Raw genomic sequence first — 20,607 nt, forward strand, 5'->3', positions numbered from 1 at the left:
TGGGCAAGCAGAACTGTGCTAAGTCCATTTGTTTCCACTTCCACTCTGCTGGATCCAAGCCATAACATTGAAAATTAAAACCAACCAACCAAACAAAAACCCCTTGTTTCTTTAACCTTGCTACCAAACCAAACGTGCAGATGTCCATTTAGTGCAGAGGTGTCCAACTCTGGCACTTCAGATGTTCATGGACTACAATTCCCATCAGCCCTTGCAGGAGATCTCCAAGTGCTACTTGAAGATTGGCAAATCTATTAGCAAATCAATGATAGCTTCACATGGAAGTAAACCTGCAACCCAGGCATTTTCTGTGTCCCAAAATGTTGAAAGGATGATTAAAACAGCAATTTACACATACTAGCACACCACTGTAAGATACATAGTTCTTTTGCTATTGAGCAGAACTCAAAAATTGCTCTCGAAAAGAATGATTTGTTCTCAGTTTGGTAGGCGGCAGTATGAATTTCATTCTCAAATGTAGTTCAGCAAAATACATTTCTTATGCCCCACTTTACATTCCAAATTTCGGACTTGCAGTTTGCCACATCAGACATTTACGGAAGATGCATATGCAATGCTTACGAGCAATTGTTGCCAGTTTGCCCTCTTCCACGTTTGTTTAGCCTAAACTTCAGTGAGACAATTTAGCCTGCAGTAAAACTAAGCAACCTGTGCAAGAAGCTGCCAAATAGGCAGCTCCCAGACTGAATGTGTTTTTAAGGCCACTAAAAGATTCTCCTTTCTCACCTCCCTGCTCCTGCTGCAGTCCCAAATGTTCCTGAGATGTCCCACAGGAGAAGCTTTACAGGGGCATTTGTGGCTGCAGCAGAGAAGGGAGGAGAGAGTCACGCTTCATAAGTGGAAGTGCTTCTTTTACTTCCTCCATTGTGCGGTGAGTGGATGAGATGGCTATTCAGCTCATCTGCTATCCCTCCATCCACGGTATAATGAGGTATTACAATATCCTGCTGGGCAAGATACCCATTCAAGAGGCTTGCTTTGGTTAAAAATTAAAGTTTCATACATACTTTTGGATAATCCAACTCAAAAAAAGTTTCCAGGTTGTTGATGAGGTTTGGATCAACACCCTTCAATGGTTTTAGAAGTGAAACTCCTGGAAGTTTGCTGTATGGCTGTTTGTCTGTTGCTTTCTTGTTGAGGTGCAGACGCCTAAAAAACAAAATATCTTTTATTAGGAACATATCGTCAACCTGGTCTGTTTTATGCAAGGCAACTTAATAAAAAAGTCCTTCATCTGGTTCTAACACAGGTGACAAGCATGCAGGAACAGTTTTCTCCAATCCAGTCAGGACACAATGAAACAAGCTATTGCATGACAGTGAGCCAGCATGGTGTAGTGCAGTGGTGGCAAACCTTTGGCATTCCAGTGGGGGGGGGGGGGGTTGGGGGGTGGGGGCTGCCGGGTTAGGGGGGGGGGGGGTGGGGGGGGGGGGGGGTGGGGGGGGGGGGGGGTGGGGGGGGGGGGGGGTGGGGGGGGGGGGGGGTGGGGGGGGGGGGGGGTGGGGGGGGGGGGGGGTGGGGGGGGGGGGGGGTGGGGGGGGGGGGGGGTGGGGGGGGGGGGGGGTGGGGGGGGGGGGGGGTGGGGGGGGGGGGGGGTGGGGGGGGGGGGGGGTGGGGGGGGGGGGGGGTGGGGGGGGGGGGGGGTGGGGGGGGGGGGGGGTGGGGGGGGGGGGGGGTGGGGGGGGGGGGGGGTGGGGGGGGGGGGGGGTGGGGGGGGGGGGGGGTGGGGGGGGGGGGGGGTGGGGGGGGGGGGGGGTGGGGGGGGGGGGGGGTGGGGGGGGGGGGGGGTGGGGGGGGGGGGGGGTGGGGGGGGGGGGGGGTGGGGGGGGGGGGGGGTGGGGGGGGGGGGGGGTGGGGGGGGGGGGGGGTGGGGGGGGGGGGGGGTGGGGGGGGGGGGGGGTGGGGGGGGGGGGGGGTGGGGGGGGGGGGGGGTGGGGGGGGGGGGGGGTGGGGGGGGGGGGGGGTGGGGGGGGGGGGGGGTGGGGGGGGGGGGGGGTGGGGGGGGGGGGGGGTGGGGGGGGGGGGGGGTGGGGGGGGGGGGGGGTGGGGGGGGGGGGGGGTGGGGGGGGGGGGGGGTGGGGGGGGGGGGGGGTGGGGGGGGGGGGGGGTGGGGGGGGGGGGGGGTGGGGGGGGGGGGGGGTGGGGGGGGGGGGGGGTGGGGGGGGGGGGGGGTGGGGGGGGGGGGGGGTGGGGGGGGGGGGGGGTGGGGGGGGGGGGGGGTGGGGGGGGGGGGGGGTGGGGGGGGGGGGGGGTGGGGGGGGGGGGGGGTGGGGGGGGGGGGGGGTGGGGGGGGGGGGGGGTGGGGGGGGGGGGGGGTGGGGGGGGGGGGGGGTGGGGGGGGGGGGGGGTGGGGGGGGGGGGGGGTGGGGGGGGGGGGGGGTGGGGGGGGGGGGGGGTGGGGGGGGGGGGGGGTGGGGGGGGGGGGGGGTGGGGGGGGGGGGGGGTGGGGGGGGGGGGGGGTGGGGGGGGGGGGGGGTGGGGGGGGGGGGGGGTGGGGGGGGGGGGGGGTGGGGGGGGGGGGGGGTGGGGGGGGGGGGGGGTGGGGGGGGGGGGGGGTGGGGGGGGGGGGGGGTGGGGGGGGGGGGGGGTGGGGGGGGGGGGGGGTGGGGGGGGGGGGGGGTGGGGGGGGGGGGGGGTGGGGGGGGGGGGGGGTGGGGGGGGGGGGGGGTGGGGGGGGGGGGGGGTGGGGGGGGGGGGGGGTGGGGGGGGGGGGGGGTGGGGGGGGGGGGGGGTGGGGGGGGGGGGGGGTGGGGGGGGGGGGGGGTGGGGGGGGGGGGGGGTGGGGGGGGGGGGGGGTGGGGGGGGGGGGGGGTGGGGGGGGGGGGGGGTGGGGGGGGGGGGGGGTGGGGGGGGGGGGGGGTGGGGGGGGGGGGGGGTGGGGGGGGGGGGGGGTGGGGGGGGGGGGGGGTGGGGGGGGGGGGGGGTGGGGGGGGGGGGGGGTGGGGGGGGGGGGGGGTGGGGGGGGGGGGGGGTGGGGGGGGGGGGGGGTGGGGGGGGGGGGGGGTGGGGGGGGGGGGGGGTGGGGGGGGGGGGGGGTGGGGGGGGGGGGGGGTGGGGGGGGGGGGGGGTGGGGGGGGGGGGGGGTGGGGGGGGGGGGGGGTGGGGGGGGGGGGGGGTGGGGGGGGGGGGGGGTGGGGGGGGGGGGGGGTGGGGGGGGGGGGGGGTGGGGGGGGGGGGGGGTGGGGGGGGGGGGGGGTGGGGGGGGGGGGGGGTGGGGGGGGGGGGGGGTGGGGGGGGGGGGGGGTGGGGGGGGGGGGGGGTGGGGGGGGGGGGGGGTGGGGGGGGGGGGGGGTGGGGGGGGGGGGGGGTGGGGGGGGGGGGGGGTGGGGGGGGGGGGGGGTGGGGGGGGGGGGGGGTGGGGGGGGGGGGGGGTGGGGGGGGGGGGGGGTGGGGGGGGGGGGGGGTGGGGGGGGGGGGGGGTGGGGGGGGGGGGGGGTGGGGGGGGGGGGGGGTGGGGGGGGGGGGGGGTGGGGGGGGGGGGGGGTGGGGGGGGGGGGGGGTGGGGGGGGGGGGGGGTGGGGGGGGGGGGGGGTGGGGGGGGGGGGGGGTGGGGGGGGGGGGGGGTGGGGGGGGGGGGGGGTGGGGGGGGGGGGGGGTGGGGGGGGGGGGGGGTGGGGGGGGGGGGGGGTGGGGGGGGGGGGGGGTGGGGGGGGGGGGGGGTGGGGGGGGGGGGGGGTGGGGGGGGGGGGGGGTGGGGGGGGGGGGGGGTGGGGGGGGGGGGGGGTGGGGGGGGGGGGGGGTGGGGGGGGGGGGGGGTGGGGGGGGGGGGGGGTGGGGGGGGGGGGGGGTGGGGGGGGGGGGGGGTGGGGGGGGGGGGGGGTGGGGGGGGGGGGGGGTGGGGGGGGGGGGGGGTGGGGGGGGGGGGGGGTGGGGGGGGGGGGGGGTGGGGGGGGGGGGGGGTGGGGGGGGGGGGGGGTGGGGGGGGGGGGGGGTGGGGGGGGGGGGGGGTGGGGGGGGGGGGGGGTGGGGGGGGGGGGGGGTGGGGGGGGGGGGGGGTGGGGGGGGGGGGGGGTGGGGGGGGGGGGGGGTGGGGGGGGGGGGGGGTGGGGGGGGGGGGGGGTGGGGGGGGGGGGGGGTGGGGGGGGGGGGGGGTGGGGGGGGGGGGGGGTGGGGGGGGGGGGGGGTGGGGGGGGGGGGGGGTGGGGGGGGGGGGGGGTGGGGGGGGGGGGGGGTGGGGGGGGGGGGGGGTGGGGGGGGGGGGGGGTGGGGGGGGGGGGGGGTGGGGGGGGGGGGGGGTGGGGGGGGGGGGGGGTGGGGGGGGGGGGGGGTGGGGGGGGGGGGGGGTGGGGGGGGGGGGGGGTGGGGGGGGGGGGGGGTGGGGGGGGGGGGGGGTGGGGGGGGGGGGGGGTGGGGGGGGGGGGGGGTGGGGGGGGGGGGGGGTGGGGGGGGGGGGGGGTGGGGGGGGGGGGGGGTGGGGGGGGGGGGGGGTGGGGGGGGGGGGGGGTGGGGGGGGGGGGGGGTGGGGGGGGGGGGGGGTGGGGGGGGGGGGGGGTGGGGGGGGGGGGGGGTGGGGGGGGGGGGGGGTGGGGGGGGGGGGGGGTGGGGGGGGGGGGGGGTGGGGGGGGGGGGGGGTGGGGGGGGGGGGGGGTGGGGGGGGGGGGGGGTGGGGGGGGGGGGGGGTGGGGGGGGGGGGGGGTGGGGGGGGGGGGGGGTGGGGGGGGGGGGGGGTGGGGGGGGGGGGGGGTGGGGGGGGGGGGGGGTGGGGGGGGGGGGGGGTGGGGGGGGGGGGGGGTGGGGGGGGGGGGGGGTGGGGGGGGGGGGGGGTGGGGGGGGGGGGGGGTGGGGGGGGGGGGGGGTGGGGGGGGGGGGGGGTGGGGGGGGGGGGGGGTGGGGGGGGGGGGGGGTGGGGGGGGGGGGGGGTGGGGGGGGGGGGGGGTGGGGGGGGGGGGGGGTGGGGGGGGGGGGGGGTGGGGGGGGGGGGGGGTGGGGGGGGGGGGGGGTGGGGGGGGGGGGGGGTGGGGGGGGGGGGGGGTGGGGGGGGGGGGGGGTGGGGGGGGGGGGGGGTGGGGGGGGGGGGGGGTGGGGGGGGGGGGGGGTGGGGGGGGGGGGGGGTGGGGGGGGGGGGGGGTGGGGGGGGGGGGGGGTGGGGGGGGGGGGGGGTGGGGGGGGGGGGGGGTGGGGGGGGGGGGGGGTGGGGGGGGGGGGGGGTGGGGGGGGGGGGGGGTGGGGGGGGGGGGGGGTGGGGGGGGGGGGGGGTGGGGGGGGGGGGGGGTGGGGGGGGGGGGGGGTGGGGGGGGGGGGGGGTGGGGGGGGGGGGGGGTGGGGGGGGGGGGGGGTGGGGGGGGGGGGGGGTGGGGGGGGGGGGGGGTGGGGGGGGGGGGGGGTGGGGGGGGGGGGGGGTGGGGGGGGGGGGGGGTGGGGGGGGGGGGGGGTGGGGGGGGGGGGGGGTGGGGGGGGGGGGGGGTGGGGGGGGGGGGGGGTGGGGGGGGGGGGGGGTGGGGGGGGGGGGGGGTGGGGGGGGGGGGGGGTGGGGGGGGGGGGGGGTGGGGGGGGGGGGGGGTGGGGGGGGGGGGGGGTGGGGGGGGGGGGGGGTGGGGGGGGGGGGGGGTGGGGGGGGGGGGGGGTGGGGGGGGGGGGGGGTGGGGGGGGGGGGGGGTGGGGGGGGGGGGGGGTGGGGGGGGGGGGGGGTGGGGGGGGGGGGGGGTGGGGGGGGGGGGGGGTGGGGGGGGGGGGGGGTGGGGGGGGGGGGGGGTGGGGGGGGGGGGGGGTGGGGGGGGGGGGGGGTGGGGGGGGGGGGGGGTGGGGGGGGGGGGGGGTGGGGGGGGGGGGGGGTGGGGGGGGGGGGGGGTGGGGGGGGGGGGGGGTGGGGGGGGGGGGGGGTGGGGGGGGGGGGGGGTGGGGGGGGGGGGGGGTGGGGGGGGGGGGGGGTGGGGGGGGGGGGGGGTGGGGGGGGGGGGGGGTGGGGGGGGGGGGGGGTGGGGGGGGGGGGGGGTGGGGGGGGGGGGGGGTGGGGGGGGGGGGGGGTGGGGGGGGGGGGGGGTGGGGGGGGGGGGGGGTGGGGGGGGGGGGGGGTGGGGGGGGGGGGGGGTGGGGGGGGGGGGGGGTGGGGGGGGGGGGGGGTGGGGGGGGGGGGGGGTGGGGGGGGGGGGGGGTGGGGGGGGGGGGGGGTGGGGGGGGGGGGGGGTGGGGGGGGGGGGGGGTGGGGGGGGGGGGGGGTGGGGGGGGGGGGGGGTGGGGGGGGGGGGGGGTGGGGGGGGGGGGGGGTGGGGGGGGGGGGGGGTGGGGGGGGGGGGGGGTGGGGGGGGGGGGGGGTGGGGGGGGGGGGGGGTGGGGGGGGGGGGGGGTGGGGGGGGGGGGGGGTGGGGGGGGGGGGGGGTGGGGGGGGGGGGGGGTGGGGGGGGGGGGGGGTGGGGGGGGGGGGGGGTGGGGGGGGTGGGAATTGCAGTCCATGAACATCTGGAGTGCCATAGGTTGGCCACCCCTGGGCTAGATTGTGCTAGCAATCACTTTTGGTCTAAGTTTCACCTCAGCCTACTTCCCCAAATTGCTATATATCCTACCACTTGGTTTAACACAGCGTGAATGCTTCCTCCGGTCTAAAGAGCCTTCTTCTAATGCAAGCAACTCTTCTACCTGAATGGCTGGAAAAAGGCTTCTAACTTGGCTGAAAGGAGGAGTAAGACACATGCCAGCAGGAGACTACTTCTATTAAGAGGGCAGTGATGAGGGCCAGTAACAATTATGAACTCCCTTTTAAAGCTGACTGTACATTAAATAATGAAGAGGTGTGAGAAGCAGGAGAAAAATATATCTTAGTACAAGTAGGAACATTTCATAGCCTTAAATTTGCTGACAGTAAGCCCCATTAAATTCCCACACAGCAGCAGGCTTCAAAACAAACTCCAAGACTGGCAGTCGGATGCTATGCAGTTGCTCCAATCTAGCCCCATAGAAATAATGGGCTTAGATTGAAGTAAAACTGCACAAGATTACACTGTTAAGTGTACATGAATATATATAAAGATGCCTTATAACCGTGGTGGCGAATCTTTGGCACTCCAGATGTTATGGACTACAGTTCCCATCAGCCCTGCCAGCATGGTCAATTGGCCATGCTGGCAGGGGCTGATGGGAATTGTAGTCCATAACATCTGGAGTGCCAAAGGTTCGCCACCACTGCCTTATAACAAATCGGATCACTGGTCTATCAAGGCCACCTTTAACTGGCAGCAGCTCTCTAGGGTGTCAGAAAGAGATCTCTCACATTACCTACTACCTGATCCTCAACTGGAGTTTGCTGGCGACTGAACCCCAGACTTTCTGAATGCCAAGCATAGGCCTAACCGCTGAGATGCCACTTCTCCCAGAAGTGTGGTGCTAGTGATGCATTCTTTTATGATTTTATTAACTTAAGTTTGGATAAGCAAGTTTTGGAAGGCATAATTAAGGCTTTGGAGAGATCTGCACATTTGACACATTTTTAAAGAACTGTCGTTAACACGGTTGATCTGATGATCACATTGTTAACGTGTGTCTGGTGCAGATAAAGTTGTAAATATTTAAGGTACGACTTATAGCACAATCCACAAGGGGTGGAAGTGCTCAGGAGGTGGCATGGCCTCAGAGCTACTTGCACGGGCGGAAGGGGCATTTATGCCAGCACCGCGGTACTTATGGCAGTGCGGGGGAGCCGCAGTGCGACACCCAGGCGCCAGCTCATGCTGATGCCGAAGGAGTTTTTTCTGGGATCGGCATTAGTCAACTTCCTAAGTCCTTATGGCCCAGGAACATCCCCATTTGCTGGCATGAACTTATGCTGGCAAAAATGGTGGCGCAGCCCACTGTGCTTACAGTGCGCATTCATGACGGCAGAGGAACGATGCTGTCCAGTTGATGGCTGTGGCACAGGAAGTCTCTTAGGCGGTGGCATGGCTGCACCAACGCTGTGCTGTTCCCAGCCACAGGGTGCTTCTAGTTAGGAGTTTCTGCAGAATCCCTTGAAGTCAACTAATTCTATTAGAGGGCCAGTCTGAGAAGTCAGACAGGAAAGATTTCAACCCTTAAAAGCTTGCAGAGCAAAATGTGTTTGAAAAAACCTACCACTCCTTAATCTTGGGCCAAGAATTTAAAGGTGAACAAGCAGGGCACATTTAAAATATTTAAAACATCCATCCCACTTTCTTATCCAGAAGAATCCCGAAGTATGAAAACTGCACAATTAAGCGTAGCAATCTCGCCCAGTTCTCTTCCAACTCTTTATGACTGCTTCCAGTGCCTTCGATCCAACCTCACTCTTAACTGCTGCCAACTAAAAATGCTCAGAATCACACTGTAAAAACAGCTCCACTTGGCACCTGATACTCAGGGATAGCCAGAAAGTGACAATAAACATATAACCACGGATGCATCAGTAATCTGCATCAGTTGGTACAAGCTAATATTAATACATGCCAGCATCTCTTTACGCACAGTGTTTCTTCCTAGAATTTTCAGCCATTCTTCTCACACTGGGCTCATAAAATGTTGAGTGAGCACATCTCATACAGACAGGTGGGCTTTCACTGTTTGGAATTTGATGGGATGTATTTATCCGTTGCTTAATTAACTTAAATGTCTCTGACTGAACCATGAGGCCTGACTCTATGGCCCCTTCCGCACACGCAAAATAATGCATTTTCAAACCACTTTCACAACTGTTTACAAGTGGATTTTGCTATTCCACACAGCTTCAAAGAGCACTGAAAGCAGTTTGAAAGTGCATTATTCTGCATGTGTGGAATGAGCCTATGCTTTGGAGGAAGAAGAAGAGTTTGGATTTATATCCCCCCCTTTCTCTCCTGTAGGAGACTCAAAGGGGCTTACAATCTCCTTGCCCTTCCCCCCTCACAACAAACACCCTGTGAGCAAGGCGGGGCTGAGAGAGCTCAGAAGAACTGTGACTAGCCCAAAGTCACCCAGCTGGCATTTGTTGGAGTGGACAGGCTAATCCGAATTCCCCAGATAAGCCTCCACAGCTCAGGTGGCAGAGCGGGGAATCAAACCCAGTTCCTCCAGATTAGAGTACACCTGCTCTTCACCACTACACCACTGCTGCTAGCAGGTGACAGGTGCTCCCACGATACATACTGACATCTAGCCATGCATGCTACACAGACAGTAACCATAAGGGAGAATGCAGCTGACAAATGGAGTTTTCTACCCACAGTATCCCCAGTTCTCCTGCCCTCGGTCAGCAGGATTTTCTTTTTGTGCATTTTTAGAAACTGGTGCCTCTACCACAATTGAATTTATTACAGGATGTACATAAAGGAACTGACAGTCTTCCTATTGTAATCTATACACGCTCCCCAACTGTTGTGCCATAGGAGGTGCCAATACTGGCTTGTTCCGTGCACCCTTAGTCACTCTTGGTAATGCTGGAAGCACTGGCAACGTCACTGGAACATGAGATTGGAGTACCCCAATTGAAATAATGGATCAGGAACTGCCGGCTACGGTTGTCTGCAGGACTTTGCCCTTTACACACCAAGTCAGTTCTACAAAGCGCAACTTGTTCTGAGGGGAATTTTGCTTCGGTGGCAGCACTTCCACATTTTTAGCTTGCCTTGTTTCAGATGCCTTGTACAAACTTTGCCCTAATAGAACACCCTTAACAAAATTCTTCTGTTGATCATGACTTTAGGCACCTCCTTAAGGCCGATGAGTAGAGCTGTTTTGCCTCTTCATCCCCGGAACAAGACTCCCTGCAACCTCATAATCAACCCTTTGGGCTGTCGCCTTTGTAGCTCTTTGATCTTTGAGGCCTCGTGAATATCTCTCTGCGTGAACTGGCTCTTATCAAAGCTGTGATGACTGCACATCTCAGACTGCTGAGTCAACTCGGAGCATGCCCGATACTGAAAGGAGACGCAGCTACTGCCTCATTGCATGTCCTGGTTTCTATTACTTCTCTGATACGGTGAGTTGGCTTTCTCCCACCTCTGAGACTGATGTTTTGCATCCTGGCCTGCAGGCACACCTAACAGATGTGTCCTCAATCTGCCCCTCTGAAAGAAACACTGTTGGTAATGTTAATTTCTCCAGTAACTGACCCCTCAGTTCCCAATTCTTTCGGAAAACTTCCTGGACTGATCTGATGACTTCTGTGCCTTGTACTAGCACTTATTTTTGAGGTTCCACTGAAATGCCAGTGGGTGCAAGTTTTGTTCATTCCTTTTTTTCCTTTTTGTGGTCACTTGCTAACTTCACTGAAGCATGACGTTCAGTAGCCTTTGATTTCTGCTTCCGCAGACATTGCTTCTGCTGATTAGACTGTGATTCGTTAGATGATTTTGGATTGCTGCATACCCACACCATGGAATCCGATGTTGTCAGAACTGGCCAATTTGGGACAATGGGCAAGGATGTAGCCATTTGTCTGGGGTAAGAGCTTTCTCCCACAACAATCTGTATTTTTTTTATCACAGTTATATCTAGCTTATTTTGTATACTTCAGGCAATGCTGGCAACAGTCTCCTTTGTGCTCTTCCTCAAAACATAAAAAGCAAAGGCTACACCCATTTGTGGATGGGTTCTTTTCCCAGCAGGCAGAACAATTTATAAACGTCGTGTGCTGGGCTGGGCCCCAAGCAAGCAGCCCACACCTAAACAAAACTTTTCTTCACTCCTTTATTTCACAGTATTTAAATACTCAGTTTCAAGAAATGACAACAAGAAGGTTAATTCAGAAGCACCTGTTACTGCAGCAGTTATGAACTGAAGTGTGGCTCCACCCACTCCGAGTGCTCCTGATGAGCAGCTGTTTTGGGTGAGGAAGCTCATGCTGCAAGTTTTATAGCTTTTTATAGATTCTGAGGTAGGCTCTTTGTATGCTTGGCATCCTATGTGTCATTCTCACGAACACATGTCACACCAGTGGAACAACCTCCCAGGTTCCATACCCGCCATCTCCAGTTTGAAGGTTCTCTAAAGTGAAAGGCCTCTGCCGGAAATGCATGCCACCTTTGCATGCCACCCCTCTCCTCCCTCTGCGAGGGTGGGTGGGGGGCCATGTCCAGATGCCAGGCCCCCTCCCCCTCCCTTGCATACCATCCCTCACTCCCTGCCCTGCCCTCCCTCACTCTGACTCAGGTCTGACTCAGTATGGCAGCTTCATGTATATCCTCACAGTCCTCACAAAGACATATGGAGGAAAATTTCTCCCTGGAGGTCTGAACGGAACCTTTTAACCTTTTTCCTCTGGGCGGGAGGAAGGGGTGAGTCAGCTCAACTGCTTTCCAGTTTCACCTGTGTCACCTTTTAGGAAATACTAATAGAGGTAGTAAGAGACAGTGAGGTAGGTCAAGCTCCTCCCTCCCCCACACTTCTTCAAGCAAGGATCAGAGGTTTGGAGGTTCCAAAACACTAGAAACGACTTCAGGAAGAAAACTCCTGGAGGCTTCATGAAATGCTTCTTTGACTCAGGCTGACCTGGTCAGTAGATGGAGAAAGGGGCTGATTAAAACCTTTAGGAGCAAGGAAGAAGGTCTCTTTTGGCTGGGTCTCTCAGGGGAGGCAGAGTTCTCATCAGAAGTCTGGAGAAGGCAGTCATTTTGACCATATGCTATCCCAGGGTGCTGGAGCAGATTCCAAGATCCACGTGTAAGACTCCTGCCCTCCTTGGCAATGCAGAAGCAAACAATTACCACCCACCCACCCCCGCCTCCCCATCAAACAGCCCCGACGAGTGCAATCTTGCAGGGCTGCAGGTAACAACTCCTTTAAAACCTGACATCGTCTTTCTCACTTGGACTCAGCAGGCTGCCATCCGCCAGGAAAACCCCTGGAGCTCAGTGGGGCTGCTGGTGGTCTGCAACCCAAGGTGGAGCTGCTGGGGTCCCCCATGTGGTCCCGTCCCCCAAGAAGGACCCGGGGAGGGGGAAATGAGGCCACCCAAAGCAGGGTCAACCCCAAACCTCCATTCAAGGGGGGTGGGGGGTGGACTGAGGTTAAGACTGCGCTGAAAATCTGCGCTCATGCAACTCCCTCCCGTTTCCCACCCTTCGCCGCTCACTTGTTCAAGTGCTCCACCCCCGGCCCATGCTGTCATCACTGGCATCAGCCAACCAGGAAGCTGAGACAGGGAAGTTGGAAGTGGCTTGGGATAGCCGTCTCGGGCTGTGCCTCTCTAGGAACGGGGACTCTTTCCCATTAACCCTTAGGGCGACTCTCTGAAGGAGGCTGAGAGGACCCAAGCTACGTGGAGCTGCAGTACAAGGACAAAAGAGCCGCATGCGGCTCCTGAGCCGTGGGTGGCAGACCCCTGATTTAGACTAACCGGTTACTATATCAAGAAGGCTGGGAACCACTGCCTTACAGTAATATATAATCTACCTTCTTCTAATTTACAGACTTGGAAGGCCCAAAGCCTGGATACCACACAACTGCTGCTGATTCCCACCCTTCAGATGCTGCTGTCCAAAAAGCAAACTACCTACTGATATTCTCATGAATCACTCATCCTTGTAGTAGGTATGTTTAAAACATTTTTTCCAGCCCAAGCAGATTTCTGCAGAAAATACGTCACAACAGTATTAATAAAGTGGCTGGCTGTGGGGGGGAAAAGAACAGCAGAAAACTCAGTTCACACAAGAATGTTTTAAATACCTTAGGAAACTTTCCTTTTAAAAAGACATATTGTGGAAGGACGGGCATGTTACTAAAATTTACCATGATTCATGAATACCCTGGCCGATTGCATACGGTGATGTTCCCATGACTTCAAAGAGAATTGGCCAGGGAATCTTTGCTCCAGGACATGTTCAGCGTTACTACCCACCGTCCTGTTTGCAGCAGGACAGGCATTACCCATCAGCTGGCCTTTTGCTTGTATCGGGGGTGTGTGTGTGTGTGCAATGTTTCACAGGTTCTCTATCACGCATGCATGCTTCAGTTATTAACATGTTCTTTAATATTATCGATATATCAATCCATCAATAGACTGATATATTGACATTAAAAGGTGAATTTTTTTTAAAAAAAGTCTAGAATGTGGCATTTGTACACTTTGCCCAAACACTGATGGTCTTTTATTGCAGGAAAGGGGTGAGGGAGGGAGTAATGGTGATGTGAAAACTGCAAAACCACAAAAGGACAACATGAACTGCTGTTTGCCAAGCTCCCCGGGTTCATAAATGTCTGTCTCCCAATGTACTGTAAACGCAAGTGTCAAGACTGACAGGCGCGTGGGTCTGGAATAACTGATAGCTCCTGAATAAAACTACAAGGTTGGAGATGTCCAAGTTTGTTGATCAAATGCAGGGGTAAATCGGGTGTTTGGACTGATAAACTAGTCTTAGTATTTTTACTTTTTTAGTGTTAGTATCAATTTAAGGATCTATCGATATGGGTTTTTTTTAAATCTAAAGATATGCAGGAGCAGGGAGGCCATGGGCACTAGAAATGATACAGCAGGACAAGCAGGAAGTAGCCGGCAACAGGGAACAGGACAAGGGGGAAGCGTACAAAGCAGTGCGAGGGGGGGGGGGTTAAGACTAGGCGGGGCTGGCTGTGGGCACAGGGAAGAGGTCCAGAGCAAAGCTGGACCCACTGGCAAATATGTCCCGCTCTGGCAGCAAAGCAAAATTAAAATTGTGCCAAAAGTAGATTTGCTTGCCATGGAGAGAGTGGAAAATGAAAGTAGGGCTTGAGGAAATAAGCCTGTACAAGAAATGTTACTATGGAGGGCGCAAGCAAGCACCTTTTGAGTCATTGGCCCAGGAATAGAAGTCAAAACTAAACAATGCATAAAATTGAAGGTACCACTCCAGAGCTTATTTATCAAGTATGTTCAACAAAAAAGCAGCCTAAGGCAGACTGACATACTTAAAGACAGTCTATGGCTCAGTGATCGAGCATCTAGTTCACAAGCAGAATATTCCCAGCATCTCCTGTTAAAAGGATAAGGTGATGTGAAAGACAGCTGTGGAGTGCCGTCCGCCAAGGCCCTGGAGTGCCACTGCCAATCAAAGCAGACCTAGATAGATCAATGGTCAGTACATGGTAGCTTCTTGAGCACTAAGAGCAGCTGGTCAACTGAAAAGAACGAAGGAAGTTCAACTCTTTTGTGCCAACTCCATTCCAACTTTCAGAAAACTCCAATGGGATTTAAGTGACTGATCATAAAATAAGGAATTGTTAGAGATCAGGAAAATGTGAATGCATTCAAGTCCCAACCACAGGACACCACAAGTCAAAAGGTTCTCAAGGAAAACCCAACATTGTGTCCCTTAAGAAGGAGGGATCAGTTGGATAAGTAATGCAAGTAATTTCAAGTAATGCAAGTAATTTCAAGTGTTCAAGTAATGCAAATTCATATACCTTTCCCAGTACTTTCATAGGTATAAAAGTCAAGTCAGTGGTAACATAATCAAAAATTTTCAATGAAGAACAAGGTATTTTATCTAAAGGAAGAAATCGATTTGATATGCTTTGAACCAAAGAGCAACTCAGTATATGGGCATGAAATTCAGCAAGGCTTTAAAAAAATTTTTAGCTGCACATGACAGCCTCGTAACAAAGCTTGGAAAACACAGACTAAAAAAATTAATGTGAGAGGGATCTATTATTGTTAAGGTGGGTTCAACAGATTTTTCACCAACAACTCCATAAAGTACCGGAGAATGCATCTGCCAGTTTGAAGAACTGAAAGTTTATCCTTTCAAATAACTACAGAAAAAACATGAAGTATGTCACCCCCATAAAAAGCACAGGTGTATCTGAAACTGAGAACAGTTGACAGCCTCAACCTCACTGGAAATTGCTCTATCAAATAAACACAGAGATCGCATCTACAGTTTACACAGAGATCACAATGGATAGATATCTGAACAGCAAATAATGTGATCCTATGACATGAGAGATGAGCATGTGTTCAGGTTACATTATTCAGCTTCCAATCAGTAAAAGGTAACATCACTGCAGCCTTGAAGTGAACTGGGCATGTTTGCCCAATCCATGATCCACTCATATGACTCTCCTCCTGTACTCTCTTCTTCTCTCCACTCCTACATGGAGCTAGAATCCTACTACCCCCCAATTACATTGGAAGAGCTGGCTTAGACATTTTTCATTAGCTTTAAAGAGATGTCTACCTCTTGAACCAAGCCAAGGGGATCAAGGAGGGAAAGGCAGCCGCAGTGAGTGAGTAATATTGCTATGGAGACTGAAGAGAAGCTTTCAAATTCTCTTTCGGAGACAGGCAGAAAGCAAACCCCAATCAGGGTTCTTTTTTGTTCCTCTGAATATAGCAGATGAGAAACAAAACCAGAATTGCAGTAGCCAACTTTGCAGCATTTGCCAGCCAGATTAATGTAATTAGGGTAGCAGGCTTATGTCTTCTTTCTGTTCCTATTGCTGGGATAGAAAGAAATGACAAGTTCAACCAGCTGACACACTGTTCTTAACAGATCCCTATGTAAGCTAGGACTCTAGTGTGAAAAATTCACGTGGGGCTATTCTGCTTGCCCCAGAACTAAGAAAACCCCAGCTCAGAATGGAGCCTTCAGAACTGAGCTGTTTCTCTTACGCTTGCAAGAAAGAATAGACACACATGCTAACGACAGGACACAACTCTTACAAGGCTCTTTAAGTGTCTGTGTATAGGATTCCATGATGGGCCATTTCACCTTGTCTGAAAAAGGATTACTAAGAGCCTTTCTACAGGAAGCTTTACATAACTGTCTCTCCTGCGGCACTTTTTACTCACCCCAGGAGATTAAATGATCTTTCCCACATTCATTTCCCTCCTCTACAGACATTTACTTTTCTTAATAGCAATAATTACATTACAACACTGCATGCAAGAGATAATTGAAAGAGCAATCCATGCAACAGCATTACAGCTAGACCAAATTACATCTAACTGAATGCAATTATTACTGTCAAATTTTGCAGGCCACAGACTTGGGTGCAAGTGAAGAGGAAGGTTGTTAAAACTTTGTCTCTAGGTCAAAATAATTTCCATCATGCTTCCCCACCAGCAACACTCACAGGGCATGTGCCTTCTTTCCTGAAGACAAGGTGGCAATTTTGCGCAGAAAATTGCTGGAAGGGGTTCTGCCCTTATTTTACTCAATAAAGTCTCCAAAAGCTATTTTTGAAAGAAAAGTCAAGGGTGTGCTCAAGGATTCTCAGTGGATCACATAATAATTCATACATATTAAAGGCTGGAACCACAGTATAGCCATAAGAATCAATCTGGCATAAACTGAATGACTGAAAGATTTTTTTTTCCCCTGAAGAAAACACTGATCTGTTGTCTGCATCTCTAAGGGTCAATTCTAAAATCACCATAAAACAGATCTTTTAAATTTTTTTTAAAAATTGGCTTATTGACCTTCATCAAATTTATAATTTAGAAACAACTGCTTTCTAAATTATTCAGAACAGAAAGCACCTAAGGGATGCTCGAGTGCCTCTGTTTAAACAAGACACTGTGTGAATGCATAGTCCCTCGGGGAACTGCATTTGATTTGCCAGCATCACATTTAAACCAAGCCTCAGCCACTGCGGGGATATGGAGTAGTCAGCTGCTGCTGCCACGATCTCCTTAACTCTCCTGGGAGTAAAAGTGTCAGACACAAGCCATGTGGGGAAGTCACAGAGCTACCAGCTCTTTCTTTCCCAGTCTTGGATACCAGATATTCCTAGGGCTTGGCTCCTCTATGCTTCTATGTACTGCACTTGCCTGGGATGAACTTGGTAAGGGGACAATCTGAAATATCCCGTTTTTCCTGTTCCATTCAAGCCTCCTTAAATTTTACCCTCAAGAATTAAGCAGCAAGCGGGTACTGGGAGACACACTGGCCAATGACACCATTTGTACACAATGGTGAACAAAAGCTGACATAGCACACATCGCAATAAGGAAAGCTGATCAAATCCAGGTTAGTGAGGATGTCTGAATTCAGGCAGCCCAACAAATGAAGGTTTCTGGGTGGTCAAACTGAGGTTTCAAAAATGGTTTTGTTAACTACAGCTTCTATTAATTATGATGTGCTGTAGAGTCTTAATTCATAAATCACAGTTTGTTTTTATGATTTGCTGTAGAGTCTTAATTCATAAATCACAGTTTGTTGAGTTGCATTGTCCCTTGCAGTCACTTGGTTACAAAGACGACAGTACAGGGATGATGATCCATCTGCTAGGACAGGAGACAAGAAGCAGACAAACCAAGTTCTTCATATAAACCAGGGTTTGCCTTTTGTATCTGACTGTACAGTCTGAGTTGGAGGCACAAACTACAGTGTCTAAATGCAGTCACCAGCAGCTTTAGAACAAATGGAGAAAACGAAGGCTGAAACAGTTTTTCAAGACCACACTTCCAGATTAGCATTATATCAGCTCCAAATACAGCCTCCTGTCATATTCTTTAAAGTAACCATTGATGCACAGCTTCTAGTATTATAACTAAAAGGACTCCAAACTGTGGTGCCACTCGCAAAATGTAGCATCAAACTCATAAAATAAGGCTACTGTGTATAGCTTATAAGATCATAATGACTGGCAACTTTCTAGCTTGGCCACAAAATAAAGGGATAAGCAAAAAAATTAGAAAACAATTTTTAAAAACTCCACACAATATCGACCTACTTTATTAAAGTGGCCCATGTGAACTGGAGAACAACCATGTCCATTTTACAGCACAGAGTCGTTAAACTTTAAAGAAATTCACCTCCTAATTAAAGGATGCAGCCCAAGAATTATCCTGAACCCTGCAAATTACATATGAGATATAGCCCTGTTTTGCAGGGCAAAAAACTAGTGTACTGTAAGAATTGTTGCAATAAGCATTGTATCTAGATTGAAACACTATGCCCACAAGTTTCTTCCTTGTGGATTTTAAACACACAAGAGTGGTTTTTTGTTTTTAAAGCCAGATAATAAACACCCCAATAAAATATTAACAGGAACTTAGCAGGATATTTTTGAATGTATTAGTGGCAAGAATTCACAATCTATACTCAGGTATAAGAGCATACATATTCTTGTGCTTATTTTTCAGACTTTACAACCAAGAGGGACAGCTCCACCTATCCTGATAGCAGCTTCTAATCCTCATATGATATCCAAGCATGGATTAAGTTGCTGTATAGACAAAGCGCTTAATGAAACTTCCAAGCAGGCAGTTATTCTGCAAGAACTAAAAGCTGCACATTCCCACAATGCAATGTTGGATGGTGACATACCTTGTGGACTACTGAATTCACCCAAAATGATTTGTTTTGTTCTGAGTACTACAATTGTTGGAGAACCAATTAGTTCTTCTCTTCTGAATCTTTTTTTAAGGGATTAGCAAATCCACTTGATAACATCTTATAGTCGTTTAGCAGTTTCAAGAATTTCAAGATTTTAGTGTGCCTGAATGCTTTCATGGGATGTTTACTGAATGGTGTGAAGTATTCTACTACCACATGATATTTAGATGATACGTAGAGTGGCACACCTCTTTGAAAAGTTCAAGGGGGGAGGGGGAGTTGTTACATCATTAAGCATCAATCAAATTATTAAAACTTACAAAGTTACGCACATGGACGTAGTCATGGCAATATTCCTATTCCAAATTCATTATCAGTTTGACTACATGAAAAGCCATTATCTCAGCCCCCAAAACTGGTATGCACAGGCAAGTAATTGTTTTCCAGGACTGAGGTTGCAAAGTGTCAAAGTAATTTTCTTCTTTCATCCTCCCTGTTCTCAGATTGAGATCTTGAACAATAAAACCACAAAACCTAAATGAGACCCTTATCTAAAAACACCTCCCTTACACGCTTCTCTGCGGTCTCTAAAAAGCAAGCAACCAAATATGCACATTGAGAGTCAGAGGGTGATTCCCCACAGTCAATTTATCACATTATACTCATGCAAAAAAATCACAGTTTAAGCAAGAATTCCCCACAGCTTAAGCGCTGAACACGGCTTCATCCCGGTTCTGGCATGCGCCCCCCCCCCCCCCGCATTTTTTCCAGAACCTGCATTGAAGTGCACCTTTTTTTTTCAATCACCTGCTGAACCCAGTACGGTAGGGAGAAACAGGGGACAGAAGCGGCTTATTGTTCCCGCCCTTTGAACCTTCCAGCCAATCAGAGTGCAGTGGGCTGTGCACAGAGCGCACGCAGCCTTTTTTGTGCCACACTGGGCATGGCTACAAAGGAATGTAAATAGAAAGCTACCGTACAATGATTCTGATAAATTGGTTACATGTGGCTCTGTTTGAGCATAAAAACAAGAATAAGAATAACATGAATTTTCAATTGGGGTGGAGTAGTGTTCCCGCTCCAGCACAATAGCCAATCAGAGGCGGGGGAATTCTGCTTACGTGTAGGTGACATAGCTGCATTTTAAAAAAGTTTTTAAAAAGTTCCTGTGCCAACACAACAGCCAATCAAGATGAAGAAGAACAGACCTATCAAGCAGATCGCGTGTTCATTGGGAGTGTTACATTGCTTGAATCCACGATAAACATCGAGGTCTTCACTAGACACACGCTGCAGTGGGGAGGGAGAAACTGCGATGAAAAGGTGCTGTTTCTTTTGAAACCTGGTTGTATCTGGCTTTAATTTCTCAGTGGGGAATTGGCCAGAGTCCTCTAAGAGGAACTGAACCTTTTGCACTAAAGTTACTCAAGAAAATGAGGACCATTTAACAAAATGTGGCCAATTTTTTTTAAGTGACACTGAATTCATTTTATAACATGTTGCTTAGTATCCTTTGTCAAACAGGAAAGTAATGAGAAATGTGAACAGTAACTCAACAAGGAAAAGGTTAACACTGCACCAGCGACACATTCCCTTTTCAAATCTCTTTTTCTGGGGATTTACTCCTTTCCACAAACACACAATCCACTGTCTCAAGGTGGAAGACATGTCTTTCCAAAAACTTTCCAAGGCAAACTACCTTCCTCAGGAGTTCAATGTTACTGCTTAGGAATATTTCAACAAACATTTGCTTTCTTTTTCATTGTATTGCACCTATGTGCAGAAATGTTCAACTTCTTTTAAAAGCTGACTGTTATATCCTACTTTAAGTCACACTTAATATAGTCTGAAACAAAAACAATAGGACAATATACGGCTGTATTTCTGAATGATCCTTAAAAAAACTCATAAACTGACTCACATGACATAGCCTTGGCAATATTCTTATTCCAAATTCATTATCAGTTTCACTAGCTAAAAAGCCATTTTAAAAAAGCAATTAAAAGCAAATCACATTGAATCTACTCAAGGTTATACTTGATATTTATGCATAAGCAACCAAAGCAATTGATTTCCAGGATTGGGGCTGGCTGGAAAGTAATTATAAGAATGGTGATGAATTTGTTTCAACTAAATACTTTAAAAATAGTAACTCTGTAGTCTTGCTACAGAGTAGCTCTGTAGTAAATGCTGTGATGTGACGTCACCCCATGGTGCTTGCAGAGGGGACCTAGAGCTTGACAAGGGACTACCTTAACTTTTACTGCAACTCAGAACAGTACATACATAATAAGCACTAACCAACCAATTAATAGCAAGCTCATAAATTGATATTGTATAGTGATATCACTTAACTACACAATATGCATAACTACACAGTAGAACACTAAAGCAAGACTTGTCCTTCTGT

At 55.4% G+C, this 20,607-nt stretch overlaps 1 protein-coding gene across 1 annotated transcript in view; it reads right to left on the reverse strand.

Annotated features, from left to right (window-relative positions):
- Nucleotides 1-20,607, reverse strand: part of UGCG (UDP-glucose ceramide glucosyltransferase) — a 38,002-nt gene that overhangs the window by 15,755 nt on the left and 1,640 nt on the right. The window contains exon 2 of the mRNA XM_048504117.1: nucleotides 1,029-1,170. Within this exon, the coding sequence (XP_048360074.1) occupies nucleotides 1,029-1,170 (142 nt within the window). The remainder of the gene's footprint in view (nucleotides 1-1,028; nucleotides 1,171-20,607) is intronic.

This window comes from Sphaerodactylus townsendi, linkage group LG07, assembly GCF_021028975.2.
Source record: "Sphaerodactylus townsendi isolate TG3544 linkage group LG07, MPM_Stown_v2.3, whole genome shotgun sequence".
In the NCBI taxonomy this organism is placed as follows: domain Eukaryota; kingdom Metazoa; phylum Chordata; class Lepidosauria; order Squamata; family Sphaerodactylidae; genus Sphaerodactylus; species Sphaerodactylus townsendi.